This window comes from Panthera onca, chromosome B3 (assembly GCF_046562875.1).
Source record: "Panthera onca isolate mPanOnc1 chromosome B3, mPanOnc1 haplotype 2, whole genome shotgun sequence".
Lineage (NCBI taxonomy): Eukaryota > Metazoa > Chordata > Mammalia > Carnivora > Felidae > Panthera > Panthera onca.
In genome coordinates this window covers 103920195-103943649 of record NC_138344.1, presented here as the reverse complement: position 1 = coordinate 103943649, position 23455 = coordinate 103920195, and the positions used below count along the sequence as shown (strand labels likewise).

Genomic DNA, 23455 nt, shown 5'->3' with positions numbered 1-23455 from the left:
GTTTCGGTTTTAGGCATGCAAAAATGCTCTCATTTGTATTGATATCTGATATCTGAGTGGACTAACTTTGAATACTTTTAGGAAAATCAAGTTCATGTTATTTTCAAATTTACTTTGTCAGAACACAAAGTAGATAATAATTATATATCACTTCTTCCAAATAATTCTTGTATGGGAGGCATGAAGTGGGGAGCTGAATAGATTGCTTTTTTTTTTTCTTAGTAGGTAAAAGCAGAACAACTCAATCATAAAATGCACACAGCTGTATCTAAAAGAAAAATGCAAACACAACTTAACCAACTTTATTTGACTGCATCTTATTTAGACAGCTTGCACATTTCAAATCCCATTAAATCTCTCTCTCCAAAAGGATATGGGACAATAGAAGAAAATTATGCAGCAATATCCAGTCATCAAACAGCAGTCCAATATTTTGAAATACACGTGATATTTTATAGATACTCAACTCATATCTGACGTCAATATAATTTATGGTTATGTTTTTACAAACCTGAAAGCCCTGTAACATTATAGCACTCATTTTAGTGATGTCATGGTGCACTGAAAAGTAACTCTGATGCACTACCAATTTGCTTTTATCTATGCTCCTGGAAAGTGATGAACTTCATGATTTTTAGACACCATAATAAATATACACATCCAGTCTTATACATGTCAGCCAATACCATAACACAGGGCAAGGTAAAGTTAAAACATGTGACAAACAAACTCCTTTACACAGATTTGTCAAGCAAGTAGGGAGGGTAATTGACTCAGTAAGTAGGGAGGGTAAAAAAACCAATTTTTTAATAATTTTACTTTTTTAATTTTGTTGGCTTCAACTTCAAAAACTACTGTCTGGTTTCTGATCTGTGGACTCCCCTAGAATAGTTTCATCCTAATGTAAGGGAAATTACAATCAGTCCACACATCAAAAAATGGTAGCATACCCGTTAGCTTCTTCAATACTAACATATATAGCTTCATGGTAGCATGTATAAAATGTTCAGCAGTACGAACTGCCAAACCAGTGTCAGTGGATAGTACAGTCAGTCTTTAAGAGGCAGCACCCCGTTAAAAGAAAGTTGCACCAATCTTGCTCAGTTTTAGCCAAGTGAACTCACGCTATCAATTTTAAATGAGATTGTTTTAAGATTATATAAGAAAGATGAAAGCCCAATATCAAAAAGTAAATGAATGTTTGATGCTGCTTCAACTGGAATGGAGACTTAGTTTTGATGCTGGGTTATCATGCTAGACATTAAAATTTTAGTCTACTTAAGTAAACAATTATTGTATACCCAATTAAAGACATAAGGTAGACATTTCTGTTCAACATACACCAGGCTGAACAATACGGCAACCATCTGACTTTTTAGCCACATGGTTAAGGTCACGTTTACAAACACCCAGTCAGTTCAGCGAAACCTGGTCAATTCTGGGAGAAAAGGTCAGTAGAGATGGTTTCATTGACAACCCACCAAAACATAATGGCTGAAATGAAAATCTAGCATGTATCTATCTACTTTAGAACTGTCCCCATTAGGGAGTCAAGCAAATGTATGTTCATCAGCAATCATTACTAATGAATCAGCAAGTCAAATATAAAGTGGTGAGATAAAATTTGATAACCCTTTTAGTTCAGTTCCCTCCATATCAACAGATATGGCATCACTATGATTGGCATTCCTCTAAATGCTAGAGCCCAAATGACATTTGATCAAAGACATACTCAAAACAGTCAGCTGGAAAGCTGAGTATTGAGTGATCGTTATATTTTAACGCCATCAGTACTCTACCCATTAAACTTTCAAGAGCAATATAAAATGAAAGAAAAAGTTGACTTTAAAAATGAGGAACTATAAATGATCCCACCAGCAGGAAGATTTTATTTTCACCAAATCTGTGTATCTTTATTTTTAAAATACTTGTTACCATGTTCACTTTCAAGACACTGCACTGAGCAAGGAGCAGCTTTCCTTTAAAAAAAAAAAAAAAAGGCAACAAACTTTCCTGAAAGGGGGCTTTTACCAACTGTTAATGGAGGTAGGGTTTTTAAAAATACAGTAATTATAGCCATAAAATAAAATTCAAACCAAATCCTAGAACAGAAGTAAAGCATATCCAAATTAAAGAAAAAACAACATAGATTCCTATAAAACATTTTTCACAGAGAATCAATCTTTTTTTTTTTTATGGGTACCTAGGTTTTCCAGTTAAATTATCCATCACAGGTTTCCTGACTCAGTTGAAAGCAATTAACTTATAAATTTGTTACACTGCACAGATTGACCAAAATACAATGTAACTGAACATGGTGATAACTATTAAGAAAACCCATAAAACTCACTCCAAAAAAATACTCCAATTTTCCCTTTTGTTTTTCTGGAAACTAAGCAAAGCTTCCCCAAGAATTTGCTTAAGTAAGTGAAAAGAAAATAAAATCAGTTTAAAATGGATACAATGAACCTTCAAATTTATTTCCAAGACCAAGAACCAAAAGTGAAACATTTTAAGAAATGGAAGCAATGTGAATCCAAATCAAGTGGGAAAAAAGTTCCAGCTACTTTGTAAAAGCTGTTCTTCACAGCTTAGCAATAATTTTGATTAAATAAAATCATACCGATTTACATTAATTTTCTATTCTTTTCCAAAAATTCCCTCACTCTAAAAAAAAAAAAAAAAAAAAAAAAAAAAAAGTGCATCCAAAACCCAGCAATTCCCGGCTCCATCAACTTTTCTCATCCCTTTTGAGTCATTTCTCAAAGATTTTCCAAGTAGATTCAACTTCTTACTGTAAGGAAAGAAGGGACTTTACAGTAAACCACTCTGTCACTCACCTGGAAAAAAGTATCCAAATTATAAAAATCTGAAATAATTTATTATCAAATTTAGAATTTAAATAAAAACAAAAGTTTGCTTGCAAAGGCCTGAAAGAAAAGGAAAAGAGAGCATGCATTCAAAAACTAGAGATGAAGACAAATATACTTATCTACACAGGCACTGGCAGACGCAATTTAATTGTTATCTTTACTCATTGTAAGACACACCCAACCCTACATAACATTTTTTTTCATTCACTAATCACTGAGGTACCAATATCCAAGAATGGAAAATTTAATATTGAAAAAATAAAACCTAAAATTGAAGCTTTTCCCCCACCCCCTTCAGAAAACTATGGCAGGTTTCATGTGAAATGTTAGTATACTTAGAGATTTTTACAATCTACATTGGCTTTTTTAGGAACAAAAATCATGTTCCACTTACTGGTTCTGTGACAAAATGATCACTGTGTAAATAACATTGTCAGCAGACTTTGCAAATGAACAAACAAATCTTGGCTATCAACTGGCACATCTTGCTGGTACCAAAAGAACTCTTTAAGTTTAAAACAATCTCTTTTAATTCAGAACAAATGCGCCATGCCAAAGTGCAACAAATATTGTGCGACACTCAATGAGACACTGACAGGTAAGAGCTGCATGGAAATTACTAAATCCACCTGCAAAGCAATTCTGTACAAATTGCATTGCATGCAAAGGTCGATTCTGCGTGGTTGGAAAGTTGTTCCTTGGTATCAGTTTCTCAACGCAGCCACAATTTAAGTCGCAGTGCATCAACTCCATTTAAATAGTATCTGAACAGCCTCTTATCTCGAACAAAACCAAGATTTTCATAAAGTTTCAAAGCAGACTTATTCGTTATTTCTGTTTCCAAAACAACCTTCAAAAAAAATATGAGAAAACTAAGTTATAATTTTATATATTTGAAATTAGCTTATAATTTTCTTAAGTCGACAAATCACAAAGTAAACATCAAATATTTAAGAAAAACATTCCATATCGGTTTTAAGATTGATGGTGAAAACAACAAATGTTAATGATGTAAAGAAAGAACCCAGAAAATGGTCATCGTAATAGTAATTTTCTCTTGGGGCAAGAGGAGGTAGGAATGTGGACATTTTCTGTTCTATTGATTTTTGTGATGTTTGGAATTTTTAGCAATGAGAATATACATTTTATACTAAACCAAAGATGAATTATTTCCCCGTGGAGAAAAGTAGTGTGACAAAAAGATGAAGAAAAGAAAAAAAATCAACAATACAAACTTTAAGAAAATACAATTTGACCTCCAACTCCTTACTCCTATATTTTCATTAATGTGTCGTCATTTATCCTGACAACAACTACCCTATTTGTCTAGAATCTAGACCAGAATCTGCAAATTACGGCCCTGGAGCCAAATGTGTCTATTGCTTGTTTCTGTCAATAAAGCTTTATTGGAACACAACCATGGCCATTTGTTTACATGATGTCCATGACTCCTTTTTCAACACAAGGCAGAGTTGAACAGTTGCAACAGAGATCTATAGTCTGCAAAGTCTATAATATTTACCCATTAGGCTCTTTGCAGAGAAAGTTTGCCAATCCTAGACCAAAGATACCCAAACATTAGTTAACTGGATTGCAGACACCCTCCTCTGGAGTTTCTGAGTAGATTTGGGGTGGGGCCCAAGAATTTATATTTAAAAAAAATTGCCAATTGATGCTGATGATGCTAGTTGGAAAACAACAGTCTGAAACCATTGACTATACATTATGGACATCAACACCGAACAGAAGAACACATAAAATATTAACTTCTGAGTTGTTTTTAGTATTACTGAACAATGGCCCTGACAATGAAGAACTGACACTTTTTGAACATTGTGTGATTTTCTTTTGTTATTATTATTAATTTATTTCTACCTTCCTCTACCCAAACATCCTCTATCCCATCCTCCTACCTTTTATATACACAGCTCTATTTGCCTTTCTATTGATTCTCAACCTACCTCATTGAGAATTGTCAACAAAGTGAGCCACAGTTACTGTTGGGATGTCATAACCCTCAGGTGTTTGAAATGAGGGCAAAGTATTTGAAAAAGGGCAAAGTATAATTAAACAAGGGTCCAAGTGAAGCCTATGAGTCACTTTCTATCACAAGCTACCAAAACATTTGACAACTATTCAAGTAGATGTAAATAATAGAGAAGAAAATGTACTTCATCATATCCAAAACTGAACTCATGATCAACTCCTCCTCAATTCCACATATCAGTAACAATGCCTCAAACCTGAAAACCTAGGAGTCACTATTGAGCTTCTTTCCTCTCTACCCACCCCCCCCCATATACATCCAACCACTATTTCTCTTCTCTCTTAAATTTCTCAAATAACCTCTTTTCCTTCTATCCCTACTCATACCACTGTAGTCCAAGCTGGCATCAACTTTCACTGTAATTACAAGATACTCCTAACTCAAAAAGTCTCCCATTTTCTTTAAGTAGAATGATGTTCTTGTTAACCTCTGTTTAGAACCACTTACTGACTCCCTTTTGTCCTCAAGATAAAGTTCACAAATTGTAGATAATCTAGGGGCACCTGGATAGCTCAGTCAGTTAAGCATCCGACTCTTGATTTCAGCTCAAGTCATTATCTCATGGTTTGTGAGACAGAGCCCCGCATCAGGCTCCACACTGACAGCCATGATCAGGCATGTCAGTCATTGACAGTCATGATCATGTGAAATTGTGATTTCACAATTCATGAGACTGAACCCACATCAGGCTCTGTGCTGAGCCTGCTTGGGATTCTTTCTCTCCCCCCCTCTCTTTGCCCCTCCCACACTCTTTCTCTCTTTCAAAATAAATAAACTTAAAAAAAAGTTCAAAAAATAAATAAAGATAATCTAAACAAACTTAAAAGGCCCTCAAATTATGGCATCTACCTACCTCACCAACTTTGCTTTAGGTCTACCCCCTGGTTCTCCATGATCAAGACTAAACTTTCAGTTTCTGGAACCCACCTTGATCTTTCCCACCTTAGATCTTTCACATAAATTGTTTTCTGTCTGGAGGGATGCTCTTCCTGTCCTCTTTGCTTTTGGCCTTAGCTTGTTACTTCCAGACTGGATGGATTATCCCTTTCTTTTTATACTACCCCGCTGACCTCATTCAACATTTGATGAACATGTCATCTCTCCTAGCTGATGAGCCCAACAAGGGCAGGATCATGTATACCTCCTTCACAGCCATTTCCTGTATACCTAACACTGCCTGACAAATAGAAGGCTCTCAGATATGTTAATTATATGCATCCTTAGCACCTTTCATTATATTACACACATTACTTAAATATTAAACAAAAGTATCATTAAACTTTTAAATGACCAAAGGACTTAAAGAGAAAGCATCATCTTAAAGCAACTGAGCAAATCACATGCTAAATCTTGAATTTTAAAAGATCTAAAAACAGGTAATTAATAATTCAGGATAAAGAGAAAATGTTTCTAGGAAGGAACATTTGTCTTATTTCTTTTTAAGTTTATTCTGAAAGAGAGACAGACAGACAGACAGTTCTGTGCACTGTCACCACAGAACCCAATGCAGGGTTGATCTCACAAATTTTGAGATCATGACCTAAGCCAAAATCAAGAGTCAGATGCTTAGCTGACTGAGCCACCTAGGCACCCCCCTAGGAAGAACATTTAAAGAAATGTTGTACAGCAAACAAGCTGGTTTAAGATAAGAATAAACGTCAACAATTTTTCTCTACTCTTAAAAATATGGAAATTTATTTTTTAGTAATGTATACCATCTTCCAGTCTGGGACAGTCCAGTCTGATCAATACAGGTTTTCAATTTTGAACAAATCTCTTGGGTAACTCCTAGAACTCTGTTTTAGGCCACCACCTAATTACAGCTAAAATGTTACATCAAAACAATATGTGAAGCAATAAAAGTACAACTCAAAACTTGGAACTTGATTTCACAGAAAAAGGAGTGACAGGTTTGTTTGTTTGTTTTAAGCTAATATTTACTGATGGCTTACTAAATGCTATGTAAAGCATTTATATGCATTGTCATTTTATATCCATTTGTGATGTTATTTTCATAAATATCCTATGAAATAGATACGATTTTTCTCCAATTAACAAATGAATGAAACTCAAGGCCACCAGTAGTGCAAAAACAGACCAGACTCCATATCTGAACTAGACCTCATAATATCCACTCTTCTGTGCCTCCCCCTGATTGTTTTCCCAGAGTAAACCAAAGTGGCAATGGAGATCTAACCTACTTACGACACAATGAAGGGGACCTAAGTCCATGTTCATTAGTATTTGGCAACTGAAAATATTAAGACACATCTGAGGCTAACTATGGCTACATAAATACACACTTGAGGTGTGGTAAAGAGTTGAATTCGCCTTTGTTGGCATCCTAGCAGATGAGTGAAATACAGCCCAATTACACAGACATGGAATTATACAAAGGGCTGACCTTATTTAAAACCAAAGGATAGTCTCGGTACACTCACATTCTGTCAATAAAGAGATCATCTGACAAAATAGGAAATGTCAGAAAAAAGTAACTTTTTAATACTTAATCACTTAAATTCTCTTAAATTAAAAGAGAATCTGGGTTTACAATGAAAACTCAGGATGAAACTATTCGTTTAGTCCACATCATGGGAGTATTACATAGGAAGCCAAAGGATAATGAGGTTATTTTGGTCCCAAAGAAACTTGGCAAAGTTGAATTCTACTTAACAGAAAAAAAAGATTACAGTGAAGTTCCACGGATTCTCTTAGCAACAAACCACTGTCAGGATAAGCCAAACTATTACAGTTTAGAAAGCCTTTTTTAATATTTTAGGCTGGAACTGCTGGAGGGAGGGCAAGCTGTTCACTGTTAGAACCTAAACACTAGCTTATCATCTGGCACTTCATAGACCTTATACTGACACTGCTGAATAAACTTTATTGTTCTTCATAACATTCCTTTAAGATCAGAATTACTACCACATTGCATACACAAAGAGAAAGACTATAAAAAGTTAAATGACTTGCCTACAATCACACAACTACTAAGTGACAGAAGATGAATCTAGAACCCAGGATTCTCATACCCAGTTCTTTAATTAGGACAGACTACTCGATCAAAAAATCCTTATAGTTTAAATAACTCCATTTTACTCTGTTCTTTACCTAGCAGCCTCTGTTTGATAGCCAAAATAGGTTTCCAGCGAAACTAAAAATGTTCAACATATAATTGTTAAACATAGAAAGCTTAGAAGTCACCTTCGTACATTATCAAAAAATAATAAAAATACCTTATATTTATACATAACTAAATACCATATGTATTTTGTTACTATGTAACAGATTACTGGTTATGCTAAATTAGACCACTGTTGGTAGGAATGTAAATTGGTACAGCCATCATGGAAAACAGTACGGAGGTTCCTCAAAAAATTAAAAATAGAACTACTGTGTGATCCAGCAATCCCACTTCTGGGTATATATCCAAAGGAATCAAAATCAGGACCTCAAATAGGTACTTAGTATCAAATATATACTCCCATGTTTATCACAGCATTATCACAACAGCTAAAATATGGAAATAACCTATATGTCCAATATCTGTCAACAAATGAATGGATAAAGAAAAGGAGCATATACAAACAATGGAATATTTTTCAGCCTTAAAGAAATCCTACCATTGTGGCAACATGGATGAACCTGGAGGACATAATGCTAAGTGAAACATATCAGACATAGACAAATACTGCAGGATATCACTTATATGTAGAAACTAAAATAAACTCATAAAAGCAGAAAGTAGAATGGTGGATCCCAGAAGAAATGGGAAGATGCTGGTCAACTAAAAATGTTTAAAGGTCACATAGAGCACATTTAAACTCAAGAAATGTGGTGTATTCTCATCATATAGGAGTTAATTCTGAGTATTGACATCACAGCAATCATACTTTAAATCTAAAAAAAATTTCTGAAATTTAAATTCCCAGAGATGAAGACTTCAAAAGGACATCTATAGATTAAAGGTAAAGCACTGTTCATCATGCTGACCAATCACCCCATTCTAATTTATTTCAGGAAAAAAGCACATAAAAGTAAACAGTCACTGTGTGGGTTATTTTAGATATACGAATCCTACTTTAAAAATAACATTCTAGGGGTGCCTGAGCGGCTCAGTCGGTTAAGCATCTGTCTGACTGATTTCAGCTCAGGCCACGATCTCAGTGGTGAGAAGGAACCCCACATTGAGGTCTATGCTGGATATGGAGCCTGCTTAGGATTCTCTCTCCCCCTATCCTTCTGCCTCTCCATGCGTGCATGCACTTGCTCTCTAAATAAATAAATAAATAAATAAATAAATAAATAAATAAATAAATAAGACATCCTAGAAAACTCATTCATGCTATTTGTGTGTATTTTTCTTACTATTTCCCCTAATGTAATACACAAAGCCAAGATGCTTGTCCTAGTAGCCACCAGTATGGCAGCAAGAGCATGTGTGGGTGTAACCAAATTCAAGCCAGATCAGTAATATGGGTAATGCATTTCTCATTCATGAAGCAACAAATCCCTTTCTTTTTTTAATGCTATAATTTTTTAGACAGCTCCAAATATACAGAAAATGAAAAACATCTTTTAGTTATGCTGTTTTAACATGTCTAATTCTGACATAAAAAGTTAGGAAAGTCATAGTAAGGCAAAATGAAAATATCTATTAGATCAGGAGAGTCTTTCATTATTATTTGAACAAAAACATGATCTACATTTCAACTCTGTGATTACTAACTTTGGTTTAATACGCTGTGAAATTATTTTAAAAATGACAAGAGCAACCAAGAGCAATATAAACTCAGCTCAAGGTCACAAATTCTACAAATAGAAGAGAAAGTAAAAATTGACTGGATGTGCATGGTAAGGCTTCACAGAGATTTCCAAATATTACTCTCTTTACAAGTGCATAGATTTAAACATTTCTATCTTTATAAGAATAATAATAAAAAAAAAACAGTACAAACTAAGTAGTAGAAAATGTAATTTAAACCCCTTTTCAAATGTATTTCTGATAATTTGTCAAAACTCCTTAACACTTGTAAAGAAAGGAAGGTTGGCCTAACTTAATAAAAGTAAAATTACATGTTGGTTACTTCAAAATTGGTCACTGTATCCTTAGAGAATTAAAATTTCAGTTTTCCTCAGAACAATGAATTATATATGACTGTTTTTATGTGCAATTTTTTTTTTTACCAAAAGGTACTTTAACTGATTAATAATGCTGTAGATACTTTTTTAAAAAATTTTTAATGTTTATTTATTTTTGAGAGAGAGAGAGAAACAGAGTGTGAGTGGGTAAGGGGCAGAGAAAGAGGGAGACACAGAATCCGAAGCAGGCTCGAGGCACTGAGCTGTCAGCACAGAGCCCAATGCGGGGCTTGAACTCATGAACTGTGAGATCATGACCTGAGCCGAAGCCAAACACCAAACTGACTGAGCCACCCAGGCACCCCTCCCTGTAGACACTTCAAAAAATTTTACTATGTACAAAAATAAGATAACTGCTCTTCCCAGAAAGCTTATAGAAAGCTCAAAGAGAAAGACAAGTTAACAATTACGCAAGTCGAAATTCACAAGTACATTAAAAAAAAAAAAAAGAGGTACAGATAAGATGCTGGTGGCACAGAACTAATTGATCAACCATCATATCGCAAATGCCACGCTAAGTACTAAGAATACAGCAGTAAACAAGAAAAGGCATCTCTGCTCTCCACAGTGGCTAAGGCAGACTCTGAACAAGTAAATTTCAGTGAAGTAAATTTTACAAAAAGAAACGTTAAGAAAACCACAGAAACTACACAATTGATTCTGTCCAGAAGGATTAAGGAAAACTTTAAAAAATTGTTATTGTATTGGGTCTTAAACACTCAGAAGTAGTTTAACAAGTAGGAGGGCCAAAAAGCTACTAGGCCTAGCAAACACATCAGTGAGAAAGTAGTTACAATGGATTGGAAGGGGAAGAAACCAAACCAAATGGGTTGAAATTGTAATAAAAGGAAGTGGAACCAACAAACACAAATTAACTACCAAGAATTAGAAGAGAGAGGGGGATAGAATTGTTGCTTATATAGTTTAAAACTCAATGAAAGGGAGATTGAAAGCCTTATAAGAAGTAAACAAAATTCTAACCCTGCATAGAGCAAATCCTTTATCTGAACAATATGGAACACACTAAATTTTGTTTAAAACATGGAAGAGTTAAAAACAAAACAAAACAAAAAACATAGAAGAGTTCTTTAATTCAAAGGCAGAGTAATTCAAACTGCAAAAACGTAAGTTCATGGAACTATCCCCGTTTCAGATTAATATTAAGTAAAACTCATTGCTTCAAAGGAAATTCAGAACAAGATCTTTAGGCCCACAATGAAAAGAGTATTTCTACCATAAAACGTATCACTAATTTAGGACCTTAACTTTGAGACTAAAACAATATAACCCAAATCTCCGTATCATTCCCCAGAACTTTCAAAGAAAAACCAATACCATTTAAACATTTGCTCAGTTAAGGTAAGGCACACACCCTGTCTCGCAGGTAGTGACTAGGATAACTCACAAAACGCATAGCTATAAGGAACATAATACTCCTTGTTCATAACATCCCTGCTCACTGGAAACCACTCTATTCAGGAGCAGTAAAGGATCAAAACATGGTCTTATCAACCCAAAGATTTCTCCAAATTCTTCAGCAACTTTTATGAAGCTTGACTTCTCTTCCTGATGAGCTACACCAGTGTGACTATGGTCCAAACAGATCAACATATGCAGTCCAATCCTCTTCTGCAAATTTTAGTTACATTAAAATGGTCAGGGTCACTGCATCTTTTACTTCTTGGTATTAATAGCTGTGAATTATATGAGATCCTCCACTGTATGTGAATCATCTTATTTGAAATAACACTGAATGCCCTGATATCTTAGGATGACTTCCTCCGTGCTACCCAATGTATCTGTAGGCCTACTCATACAACCATTCTTTAGTGTGGCCTGTCAGAATACAAACTAACGTGAACAAGGAGCATGAGAATAGTCTAGGGTAAATCTCTGTATTCTGACATGGAAACACGTTCACGAGACACTGTTAAATGAAAAAAGTAATTATTGCAGAATAATAATTATGGTTTCGTTTGTATAAAGAAAAACTATTACACAGCTAAGATGTGTGCTTAGAATGTGAGGATACATATTTAAAGATTAACAGTAGCTATAAGTGGAAAGAAGAACAAAGCATTGAAGAGTGTGAGGACAGTGAAAGAAGGGACTTTGCACCCCCAAATATACACATACATATAATGGTTAATGAGTGTGTATAAATTTTGAACAGAAAAAAACCCACCTTAAAAAATTATCAAAACAAGTTACAAACTTTTGAGGAAAAATTACCTAATTTCAAGTATTTTGAGAACTCTCTAAGGCATATTTGCCCTCTAATAACAAAGACAACTGTCCCTTGTAACGTTCATAAAGTTACTAGCATCATACAACTTTGTTCCTTCATAGTCACCATTGCTATATTAAAAACATCTACACTTCTCTAGTTTATACTTATTCTCTTCCACCTGAAGCAGTAAATTGTAACATTCCCAACCATCACCATTAGTTATGGAGCACTCACCATGTGTATGGCACAGTGCTGTAGGATACCAAAAAATTTATACCTGTGGTTAGGCTGTACAAACAAGCTAAACAGAAAAGATGCTCTTAGGTTAAAACATAGACAGGTCTAATTTTAAAAGTGGTTGTCTTTTTTTCTCCTTAGCCTTATCATTAGCTAATGCTGATTTTTTTTTTTCAAACATGAAATGCCTTTCATATGAACTGACAGTTGGCCCATAGATTAAACAAAAAAAAAGTTATTTAGAGACAAACTAAGGCCGATATGTAAGGAAATTACAGTAAGATATGTAATAAGAGACACCTTAAATGACTTAACTGATAACAAATCCTCTGAATACCAATTCCTCTGAATACCAATTATTTACTGAAAATGTCTAAGATTTCACCTTTATGTTTTGACAAAGAACAAATTTTAGCTCCCATTATCATCTTAGAATTTGTTCTAGGTCAAAACTCAAGTGCTTTTCACCACAAGCTACAATGTTATAATAATAGTTTGCAATGAAATTTGCAATACAATTTATTGTGGGATATTTATTTAAAAACCAAACTGATAAAATACAGACTAGGAAAAAAGGTTTTAAACATTTAGAAAGACTTACCTCATCACAGTCTCCTTCAACCATGGCATATATAGCTTTCTTAACCAAGTTAGTACCTAGAATATAGATCTGAGTATTAATGAAGGAAAATTTAGTTGCTTAAGGATACCTAAATTATCGTATTTATAAGCACAGAAATATCAAATGCTGGGTTCTACCTTGAACGCAGACAACAGACTATCTTAAGTGAGAAAAAATTCAGATTCAAACTGAGTGCCCAACAAACCTACATATAGTAATATAAGTTCCCTCTTAAAAGACATAGCTCCTTAGGCATCTCTTTTTCTCAGGTGTAATTATTTGCTCCAAGCAGGAGTTTGTGCTCTTCTGTTTGAAAGTAAGAGAAAAGGGAATAAAGAAAAAGGCAAGATATGGTACGGCCAGAACAGCCCAGGAAATTCTTGAACTAGTCAGAAGCTACAAGACCCTTGGGCCAATCTTGCCAAAGATCACACCAGAAACTGCTGTGGCCCAGAGTGGACCCAAGACACTGGGTTGGTTCCTACAAACCTTCCAGTGAGTCCGGGCATTCCCAAATGATGCCAGTGGTGTCTCTGTAAATGTCTAGCTAAATGTATCCTGGTTTAGGGTCAGATACATGTGGTACATTAAAGGGAAAAAACTGACAAACCTGATTCTCAGAAAACCAAATTGTTAGGAAATCTCTTCATTTTCAAACCATGTACATGAGCAAGAACACATTACATGGGCCAAACAAAATGTCTGAAGGTCAGGATGCAATCCTCAAGCCACCAGTTTCTGCCCTCTGAACTAGACAGATAATTGCCAGTCATTTGCCATGAGCTCTTATCAGCTCTTTTCAATGCATCAATATAACAGGTCCAATTCATTAAAAACCCTAGCAGTAAACTCTAACACTGTAAAAAATAAGTTGGTTAAATCTAATGTATTAAGTCAGCATACTCACAATGATTTCTCATGACCTCTCAGACTGTATGAAACTCTTAAATTGGACAATAATACTCGTATTTGAAACAACAACCACAAACTACAAGTGACAAACTGCTAGTAATTAAATACCGGAATAGGCATCAATTCTTCTTTCACAAATACTTACTTAGCTTCACTAGATCCCAGGATTTGACATGCTCTGACAAGTGCTCAATCCCCCATCCCGAACAAAGAGCCAGTAGGTCCTAGACACTAGGACAGTAGTTCTTAACCAGGCTTATATCACAGTCAGCTGGGGACACTTCAGTCCTACTTCTAACAGGACACACAACATTCTCAGGAAGAGAGACCGAAACATTTGTTTTTAAACCACCCACATGATTCTAATGACCATTATAAATCATAAGTAGAAGATTGACTGAAAATGCCAGGAAAAGTAGACCCAAGAAAGAGATGAATTTGGGAATAGTAAGAAACAATTCTCCTGGTCCTCCCTGAATTGCTAATATAATGTTTGAGGACTAGAACTAAATAATGGTAACAATTTCTCCTTAATTTTGCTTTGAGCTCCACTTAACCCAAGTATAGACAGCTCCTAGAGGGCTGTGATCAAGTGCCCCAAAATGCTATTAAGAGCTGCAGTACGTAGTACAATGCAAAGCATTTTGAATGGGATCAAAAAAATGTCTGGAAGTAAAAACTGATTCACCTGTTACTTATTAGAAAGATAATTTCTCAAACAAAACATTAATTAAGAAAACAATTCATTTTAGGAACATTTTGAAAATATTTTGAAATAAAAATAACCTTAATTTTCTCCCCTTAGCTTCTTTCTCATTTCTATACATTTACATTTAAGTCTTTTGCTTCAAAAAACAAAAATGAAAATAACTTATGCATTCTTTTAGTGACATAATATTTTCCTTACCAATGCCATTTCTCCTGTACTTGGAATCCACGGCTAACATGGCTATATAACCTCTGCGGAACATCTTTTTGTGCATATCCAACTTGCAAACGATGGCACCTACACACTCCTCCCCTACCATGGCCTTAAAAATAAACAAACAGTTATGAAGAATACATTGCCGTCAGGTACCGCACAATTACCCAGGGAAACAGCAACCAACCACTGGTCAGCATTTTTGAGGAAAGAAGAGAGAAGAATTCTAGTAACAGAGCAATCACAGAAGTTTCAGAAATCTAAATCCCAGAACTCCTTCAGAAGTTCCAGTTTTAAAATCTTTCAACACTGTTTAGGGCATAAATGTCTTATGCTCATTATCAAAGCCTGGGGGGAAAAAGCAAGATTTCCACAAAGTTAATGCTCAAGTACTTTATAAGAGGTGCTTATAATTATTTGCAATAAAGACCTACATATTTAAGATTTGGGGAGAAATACGTGAAAGTAATTTTTTTAAGAAAATGTCTCTTCAAAAGAAAGAAAGAAAATGTCTCTTCATTAGGGTATAAAATACTGTGAAACTTATCAAAGTACTATAAACTTAAATGTAATTCTAACAAAGTTTTAGTGAAGGACAGAACACCTAATATTTATACTACCTGACAGTAGAGTTCGATTTTGAGCAGGAAAAAAAACAAAAACAAAGACAAAAAAATGCAAACGACTTTCACAAAAAAAGATGGTTATTAAGGTATTCCTTGGATCCTCCCCAAGGGTTTTTGTTAGTGAAGGACTACAAAGACTAGATATTCAATGGTCTAGTCACTCCCGACAATGTCATTATCACAAAGCTCAAAGAATATCTAGAACTTAAAACCAGAGCTTCATATTAAAGTGAAAGCTTTAATTTTACGGAGCTACTTTAATAAAAATTTATGTCTTTCCAGAATATTAAAGGTTAAATGCTGAACAAATGCTAATAATCCCCCATTTTTATTAAGATTTCCAGTGTTACCATTGAAAATAAGTTTTTCAAAAGTTCTGTCACTGATGAAAAGTTCTAGTAATACTGTATTCTGGTAAATATCAATAGGGCAATAGCTTTAATTGTTTAATAATGTGTCAGCTAGTTAGAAATATTTGTTTGCTCTAAAGAGCACTCATTTAAAAAATATGAAAACTTCAAATTATCTCTTAATAAAATAAAATTCCCACAAGAAACTATTTCAACAGCAAAAACCAGGAATTGGTTTAAAAAATTTAAAAGCCCATTTTACACTTAATTTTAACTTAATTTTGATGTGACATTTAATTCATCATTCTGTAAAATGATTAAAAAGACTTTTTTAAACTGTGAGAAAAATCTTTTAGATAATTCCAATCCATTTCACACAAACCTGAACTAGGTCAGAAAAATCCTTTTGAAGGGATATTAAATTGAATAATCCACTTAATTCATTTCTGTTTTATCACACAATCCAAAACTATCTTGAACAATAAACCTCTAAAACTGTTATTTCCATTTTCATTCACAATAAATCAATCTGGTTCTGTAAAAGCTGTTTTCAAAAACTAAAATTTCTGGGGCACCTCGGTGGCTTAGTCAGTAAAGCATCTGATTCTTGATTTTGGCTCACGTCATGTTCTCACAGTTTGTGAGTTTGAGCCCAGCGTCGGGCTCTGCACTCAGAGTGCAGAGCCTGCTTGGGATTCTCTCTCTTTCTCTCTCTCTCTCTCTCTCTCTCGCCCTACCCAGCTCTCACTCACACTCTACTCTCTCTCAAAATAAATAAATAAATAAATAAATAAAAACTTAAAATTTCTTTATGAAATAATAGCTGAAATACACACAAAAGTGGCCTGGTTGAACAACTCTGACAGCATTTTCTGATTTTAAAATAACTCATCTCAAATATATGTGGTTGTGTATACATGTATGTACATACACGTTAGGCCCAAAAGTACATTTTAAAACTTTTTTAAGTAGGCTTCACGCACAGCATGGAGCCCAACGTGGGGCCCAAACTCACGACCCTGAGATCAAGAGTAGGACATTTAAATGACAGAGCCATACCCAGGCACCCCACATTAAAAAACTTTGTGACCTAAGGTTGTAAATTAGGGAAAACGGAAATCTATATAAATCTATGATATAAAACTGTAGGACAGCTACATTTCACAATTAATAAACCATCTCAAAGAAGAAAGAATCAAAACCACTAGACACAATACATTTGGACAATACTTCCAAATTGGATAGGAATTTCAAACAAATCTTCTTTTGACCAAGGTAGTAAAAGGCGAACAAAGTATTTTATCAGTTCACGCTTGGACTAGATTGACTCTTCCTAATTAAGAATATGTAGGAGCAAAAATCAAGTGGTACTCATCGTTAAAAAATAAAAGCCCAATGTGGCACCTGGGTGGCTCAGTCAGTTAAGCGTCCAACTTCCACTCGGGTCATGATCTCATGGCTCATGGGTTCGGGCCCCACGTCAGGCTCTGTGCTGACAGCTCAGAGTCTGGAGCATGCTTCAGATTCTCTGTCTTCCTCTCTCTCTGCCCTTCCCCCATTCATGCTCTGTCTCTCAAAAACAAGTAAAAAATGTTAAAAAAATTTTTTTAAAAATTACAAAAAAATAAAAGCCCAATATATAATGTACTCTTACTAATAAGATATTCATAGTGAGGAAGGCCTACCCTGCTATTTTTTCCTGAGAAACTGCTGATGAATATGTAAGAATTACTAAACTGCTTATCAATTTTTCCAAATAAAAGCTTCTCCACATATATTTGGAAGTCATACTATTAAATGTGTTCCTTTTTCAAGGATGGGAACTGAAAAAATCTTGGCAAGATTAAGACTTAACTCTACAAGGCCAATTGCTTGTCAATCTACAAAACTTGAAAACTACAAGTTGTATGAAATAGAAATTCCCAAATTCCAGAATGCTATACATAGGAAAACAGAGGAAGCCAGAAAGTTAAATTTAGAATAAACAGAAATACTATAGTACATCACTGGTAATAAGTTTAAGAAGTTCAAAAAGGCACTAAAAGATAAAAATACCATGAACTCAAAAATGGCAAAGATAAATTAGTTAAGAACAGAAAAATTGACAGGGTCTCCCATTTGTATAGTACTCTACTATCACATCTGTTACAATTATTAGAAGAGCCATAAGAAACTGTCATTTTTGTTAGTCAGGTTTGGTCAAGTGCTGGCAATTTTCTACGGAAGGTTCAACCTCATACATTCCATTTGATCCGTTACAGGTTATATATAGAAACCAAAAACATTTTGGAGGTTTTTAATCTCTTGAGATTATTGATGTTTGCCAGGACAATTTAACTTGGGGACACAATGATCTTCCCTGAAGATCAAGGGTATGTCATTTTTCAGATTCTTACTTATTTCCATAATGAGAGGTCAGGTAAAGTTCTAACTTTACCTCTCTGCCACTAAATATCTGAAGCTTTTTTTTTTTTAAGACTTTATTTTTAGGTAATCCCTATATCCAATTTGGGGCTCAAACTCACTACCCTGAGGTCAACAGCAGCATGCTATGGGGCACCTGGGTGGCTTAGTTGGTTAAGCATTCGACTCTTGATTTCAGCTCAGGTCTTGATCTCATGAATTGTAAATTAGAGCCCCATATCAGGCTCTGTGTTGACAGCATGGAGCCTGCTTGGGATTCTCTGTCTCCTTCTCTCTGCCCCTCCCTGCTGGCTCGCTCGCACTTTCTTTCTCTCCCTCAAAAATCAACATTAAAAAACAAAAAAAGAGTCGCATGCTCCATGGACTGAGCCAGCCAGGCACCCCTAAATATCTGAAGATTTAAACATTTTTTAAGTCACTCGGGTCCTTAATTTTTTTTCATTAAAAAAAAAAATGAAGTTGAGCTAGACTATATTTAAGACCCGTTAGAGTTCTAAAATGATATGATTTAAAATAAACATACACACTTATATTTATTTTAAATTGTTCTTAGAGGAAATTCAAATTTTTTAAACGCCAACATAAAGGCCCCAATTCTAAGTGGCCTCTGATTAACTATTGTTTTCTGTTCCATATCTCCAGATACATACTTGCGCTAATAAATCTTAGATGTCAACCACTTGTACATATCTCAATTTCCAGATACTCAGAATTTAATATTAAACAAACTATTAAGAACTAAAGTACAAATTAGCTGGCGAACTGGAAGGAGTCTACGTAAAATCAAAACTAAAGTTTAATATTAGGTTTATCAGAGTCGAAAATGGAAGACAAGTTGAGAGAGGTCCAGGTAATATCAGAACCCAAAGCTGACTAAATATTATATATACAACTATTTTCTGTAATTAATAGAAATACATATTTCAATTTAAGGTTTGACTCAGTCATATACTTTTGTGGGTAAATTTACAATTAAATCAATCTACAATTTTTAGCAATTACAGTGGCATTTAACGACACATATATAGTGCTATAAAATCATCCCCATATTCACCGACATAGGCATGTCTTAGAACTTCTATGTTGATACAATGGTTAGAATCCTGTAAGAGCAGTTTTGTAGAATATAAGATAGTTCCTACAGTTTAAACAAATATACTAAATTGAAGTTTAGCAAAGTGAACATAGAAAACAGCAGAACTACCATTATCTACAATTCTGAGGTTATATTTTTAGATTACCACCAACATACAGAATCAGAATCAGAAAGATGGATTTCTAAAGAACTGTCATAACATCTTGGGGGGATGTGCAACGAAGTGCTAAGTGCAATTACGTCAATGCTAAAACATAAATAGTAGTAGCTTCTCCCTTTACATAGCAAAAAATATGTCTTAAAAGCATGTTGCCTTTCTTCGGTGAAATTCAAGAAATAAAATGCTTGTGAGGACACGATACAAAACATACCTTCAGTTAATATTTAAGTGAAAGGTTTCAGAATAAAATTGGACAATATTTTTGGGAAGAAACTATTGGTACGGCCAGTACTACATAAATTAAAAAAAAAAACAAGAAAACTATTTAGCTTGTTTCATAGTCAAATCTTTTTCACTTACATGGAAATCAAAAAATTCTGTCAACTGTGCTTTACACAGCCTGTGTCACTATTAATATGTACGTATATGATCAGTTTCTTAAAGGAAAAAATGAGATTAGTAACAGTTTCACACTTAAGTTTCCTACATTCCACAAAACGGTATTTTGTTCGAGCTTCAGGGTCTTTCAGCCACCAGAAGTGTTAGTAGTGCCTTCTACAATCTAGCACCAGAAAGCAGGCTGGCTACAACTGCTAATTGTCCTGAATTGTCCTGTCGAAGTAAAAGGAAACAATCTCCATAATTACAGAAAACGCTTGTAAGATTTAATTCCCCAATGTGGCCACAGCAAGTTTACTGACAATCATGTTCACCAAAACATGTTTATGCATACACTCTTCCCTGATTACGGCTGTAATTGAGAGATTAATAAAGCCTGTATCCGAACAGAACCATGTTCAAATTAAATGATTGCAAAGTGCTTTGAGGATGAGGGAGGGTAATTAAAGACGGTTAAACATGATTATAAGCTAATATAAACAGAATCGAAGACCCCCAACATGCATCATACAGGCTTGTTGCATTTACATAAGTACCAAGTTAAGCCAGATCAAGAAGTCTTACCTTCAAAACAGTTTCATTAAAAAACTAGGAGTGTGGACACGCACTTTACATCATGTAACGTACTATGAAACGCAGAAGTATACATCCACTGCCACTCTCAGCCCTCACACTCCCTGCCCTGCACGGCCTGGATCTCTCTGCTGCGTTCACCCTCTTTGCATTCCATCCACTTACCAAGAAGCACAGCTGTGGCCAGTTGTGGATAAAATATCTATAGGTATAAATGGAGTAGGGTTCAGACAGATCTTTGGTGATCAGTCTCATGATATCGGGCATTTGTAGCTCGGATTCATATCGGACATAACGTATCGTCCGATCCTCCCCAGGCTCAACCTCCCGGCCTGAGGGGCTTCTTAAACTGCAGCCGGCGGTCAGGGATGAAGACAGCAGCCGCACCTGCTCATCTTCCTCCTCCTCCTGCTCGGTGCCCTCCGCCAGTCCATTGCGGGCCGCCGCAGGATCGCTCGCCGCCACTGCCTCCGCCGGGCTGGGGAGCGCAGTTCTTCCATTATTGGGGAGGCAGTGAGGGGGGCTCTCGCCCGAGTGTACCCCAGCTCCTTTTGTTGCAGTCGCTCTGGGCCCCCCGTCGGGGGTGGCCGTGGTCGTGGCCGCCTCGGCCGCGCTCAAAACCTTGCTCTTGAGAGAGGCGGCCGCCCGGAGGTGCCGCAGTTCGGGGCTGATCAATCCGTTGAGCTGCTGCTGCTCCTGCGGCGGCTGAGGGCAGCGGAGGCACGGACGCCCCTTGGCCGCCGCCGTCGCCTCGCCGCCCGCCGGGCTCCTGCCGCCGCCGCCGCCGCCGCCTTCGTGCTCCTCGTCGTCCTCCTCGTCCTCGCTGCAGCAGGCGAGGGCGGCCCCCGCCGGGAAGGGACAGCGGGGCTCGGCCGCCGCCGAGGCCGGAGGTGCTGGTGGTGGGAGGAGGCTGCTAGGCCCAGGCGGTACCTCCGCCATCCTAGAGGCGACACAGACCGAGAGGGGAGGCCATGAGACCCCGCGGACGAGCGCGGAGCAGAGAGGGCTTCGGGCGGGGGGGGTGGAGGGGGGGCGGCGAAGGTGGAGGGGGGGGAAACAAAGGCAGAAACCGTCCCTCACGGAGCAGCCCCCCCAATTCCGCGCCCCCCCCCCCCGCTCTTCAGCGCCGCCCAGCTGTTCAGCCGGCCACCGTCCCCGTCCGCCCGCACCCATCCGCTGGCCCTGTCACCCCCGGCCCCTCCCTGTCCCCTCCGCGAGGCTCACCCCGCACAGGTCCCCGCCGCCACTGCCGCCACTCCTCTTCCTCCTCAGCCGCCGCCGCCGCCGCCTCCGCCGCCGCGGCCGCCTCCACCGCCGCCAAGGTTCACACTCAGCCGCCGTCGCCGTAAAGCGCCTCGGCTGTTACCCCGGGTAAAGTTTCCTAGGCCTGGCTTTACGACACTTCCCTGCCTGCCGGCTGCCGGGGCCAAGGGAAAGGGGCGTGGAGGGAGGTGACCTGTGGAGGGGCGGGGACGAAGGTGTCTCCTGTGGGCTCTGGGGGAGGCTGCGTGCTAATGGGTGGGGCTGTGGGGCGGGGAAGTCGCTGAGGGCTTTGGAGTCTCCGGCGCCTAGTCCACTGTCCTCGGCGTTGGGACTCCTCAGCCCGCGGAGCTTGCGACGCAGGACCGGGGAGAGATAGGCGGGACGGGTGCTCCCTCTCCCAACCCCGTCGCCCCCACGGAGCTGTCGCGAAGCCCGCCCGCTTGTGGCTTGTTGACCACGCCACTCTCCTAAAAATGCTCTTCCTCAGCAGTGCTACCTTTGCCCTGACCCGAGGAGCGGCGGGGGAGGAAGGCAGAGAAAGGAGGGCGGTTACCCGAGTCCCTTAAAAATGGAGCAAAACGGGAGAAAATCGAAAGAGACAGGAAGTTAAAAGCTGTTGAAAACTGGTTTGTTTGCAGTGTGAATTAAGTTTAACTACTCTGCCCCTTTGAGACCAGAGACGGTGGACAGATAGTCCTCTTCCTCTCTCCTTGTCCCAGGAATTTAGAGGTAAATGTGATTTAAAGTGCTAGACAGATGCAAGCACGCCTGGGGAAGAGTTAGAGATGGTGGAAGAAAGTGACAACGTCTGGTAAAGCACACTCCTAAACTTGTGACACAAATTGTCACCGGGAAAGACACGTCCTGAACCTTCTCCCCAGTCACTCCACCAAGTGGTCTGCCCAGGCGGATGCAGATAGAACAGCCGCACGCACTTGAACATGTGGCTGCGCTCTTTCCCCTGTAGTCCGCAACCGGTGATTTCCAGCAGTTCTGTTCTTGTAACTCACCAGCCCACGGAGCAAACGCAAGTTTTTTGAAAACTGATTTGTAGAGCTAGTCATGTCAGCAGCAGATGGATGTTTTCAGGGACATAATCTGTGACTGATTGTGTTTACAACTTTCTGCCTTGATCTAAACTCTAGAAAGCGGCCTCTACTGTAGCATAGCAGTTAGGTACAATTGTTAGGATCCTTGTCACTAAAGACAGCAAGGAAAAGCTATCACGTTCCATCTAGAAGTTCAATCTGTAGTGATAAAAATAATGTGTTACTCTGTGCTAGCACTGCTGTAAGTATCTTGCATGTATTTATTAACTCATTTCTAGGTTTTTACAAAAACTAATTTATAGGTTTTTGTAGAAATACTGGCATTTGTGTACAAAGAGATGTAAATGTTTATTTCAGCCTTGTCTATAATAGGAAAAAATAAGTCCAAACCACCTAAGTGTCTATCAATACAGGATGATTAAGCTTAAGATACCAAAATACTATGGTTAATTATGTTATTTTTGAAATATAGTTAATTATGTTAATTTTGAAATTATAGTTAATTATGTTATGTTTGAAAGATTGAATAT

The 23455-nt window shown here is 37.3% G+C and overlaps 1 protein-coding gene across 1 annotated transcript; it reads right to left on the bottom strand.

Annotated features, from left to right (window-relative positions):
- Positions 1-269: 269 nt before the first annotated feature.
- NAA30 (N-alpha-acetyltransferase 30, NatC catalytic subunit) lies at positions 270-21953 on the bottom strand. Its single transcript, XM_060619919.2, has 5 exons — positions 21838-21953; positions 20779-21553; positions 14971-15094; positions 13131-13186; positions 270-3723 (listed from the first exon to the last, which is right to left on the bottom strand). The coding sequence occupies exons 2-5, from the start codon at positions 21550-21552 to the stop codon at positions 3586-3588; spliced, it is 1092 nt and encodes a 363-aa protein (XP_060475902.1). The 5' UTR covers position 21553; positions 21838-21953; the 3' UTR covers positions 270-3585.
- Between the last annotated feature and the right edge of the window lie 1502 nt (positions 21954-23455).

What these genes read in the sequence shown, in the direction of transcription:
- NAA30 (XM_060619919.2), bottom strand. Translation starts at nt 21,552, where the DNA reads ATGGCGGAGGTACCGCCTGGGCCTAGCAGCCTCCTCCCACCACCAGCA. An exon ending in GGCCACAGCTGTGCTTCTTG is followed by an intron (nt 15,095 to 20,778) that starts GTAAGTGGATGG and finishes TTTATTTTTAAG; the next exon opens with GCCATGGTAGGGGAGGAGTG. An exon ending in TTGAAGGAGACTGTGATGAG is followed by an intron (nt 3,724 to 13,130) that starts GTAAGTCTTTCT and finishes TTTTTTTTGAAG; the next exon opens with GTTGTTTTGGAAACAGAAAT.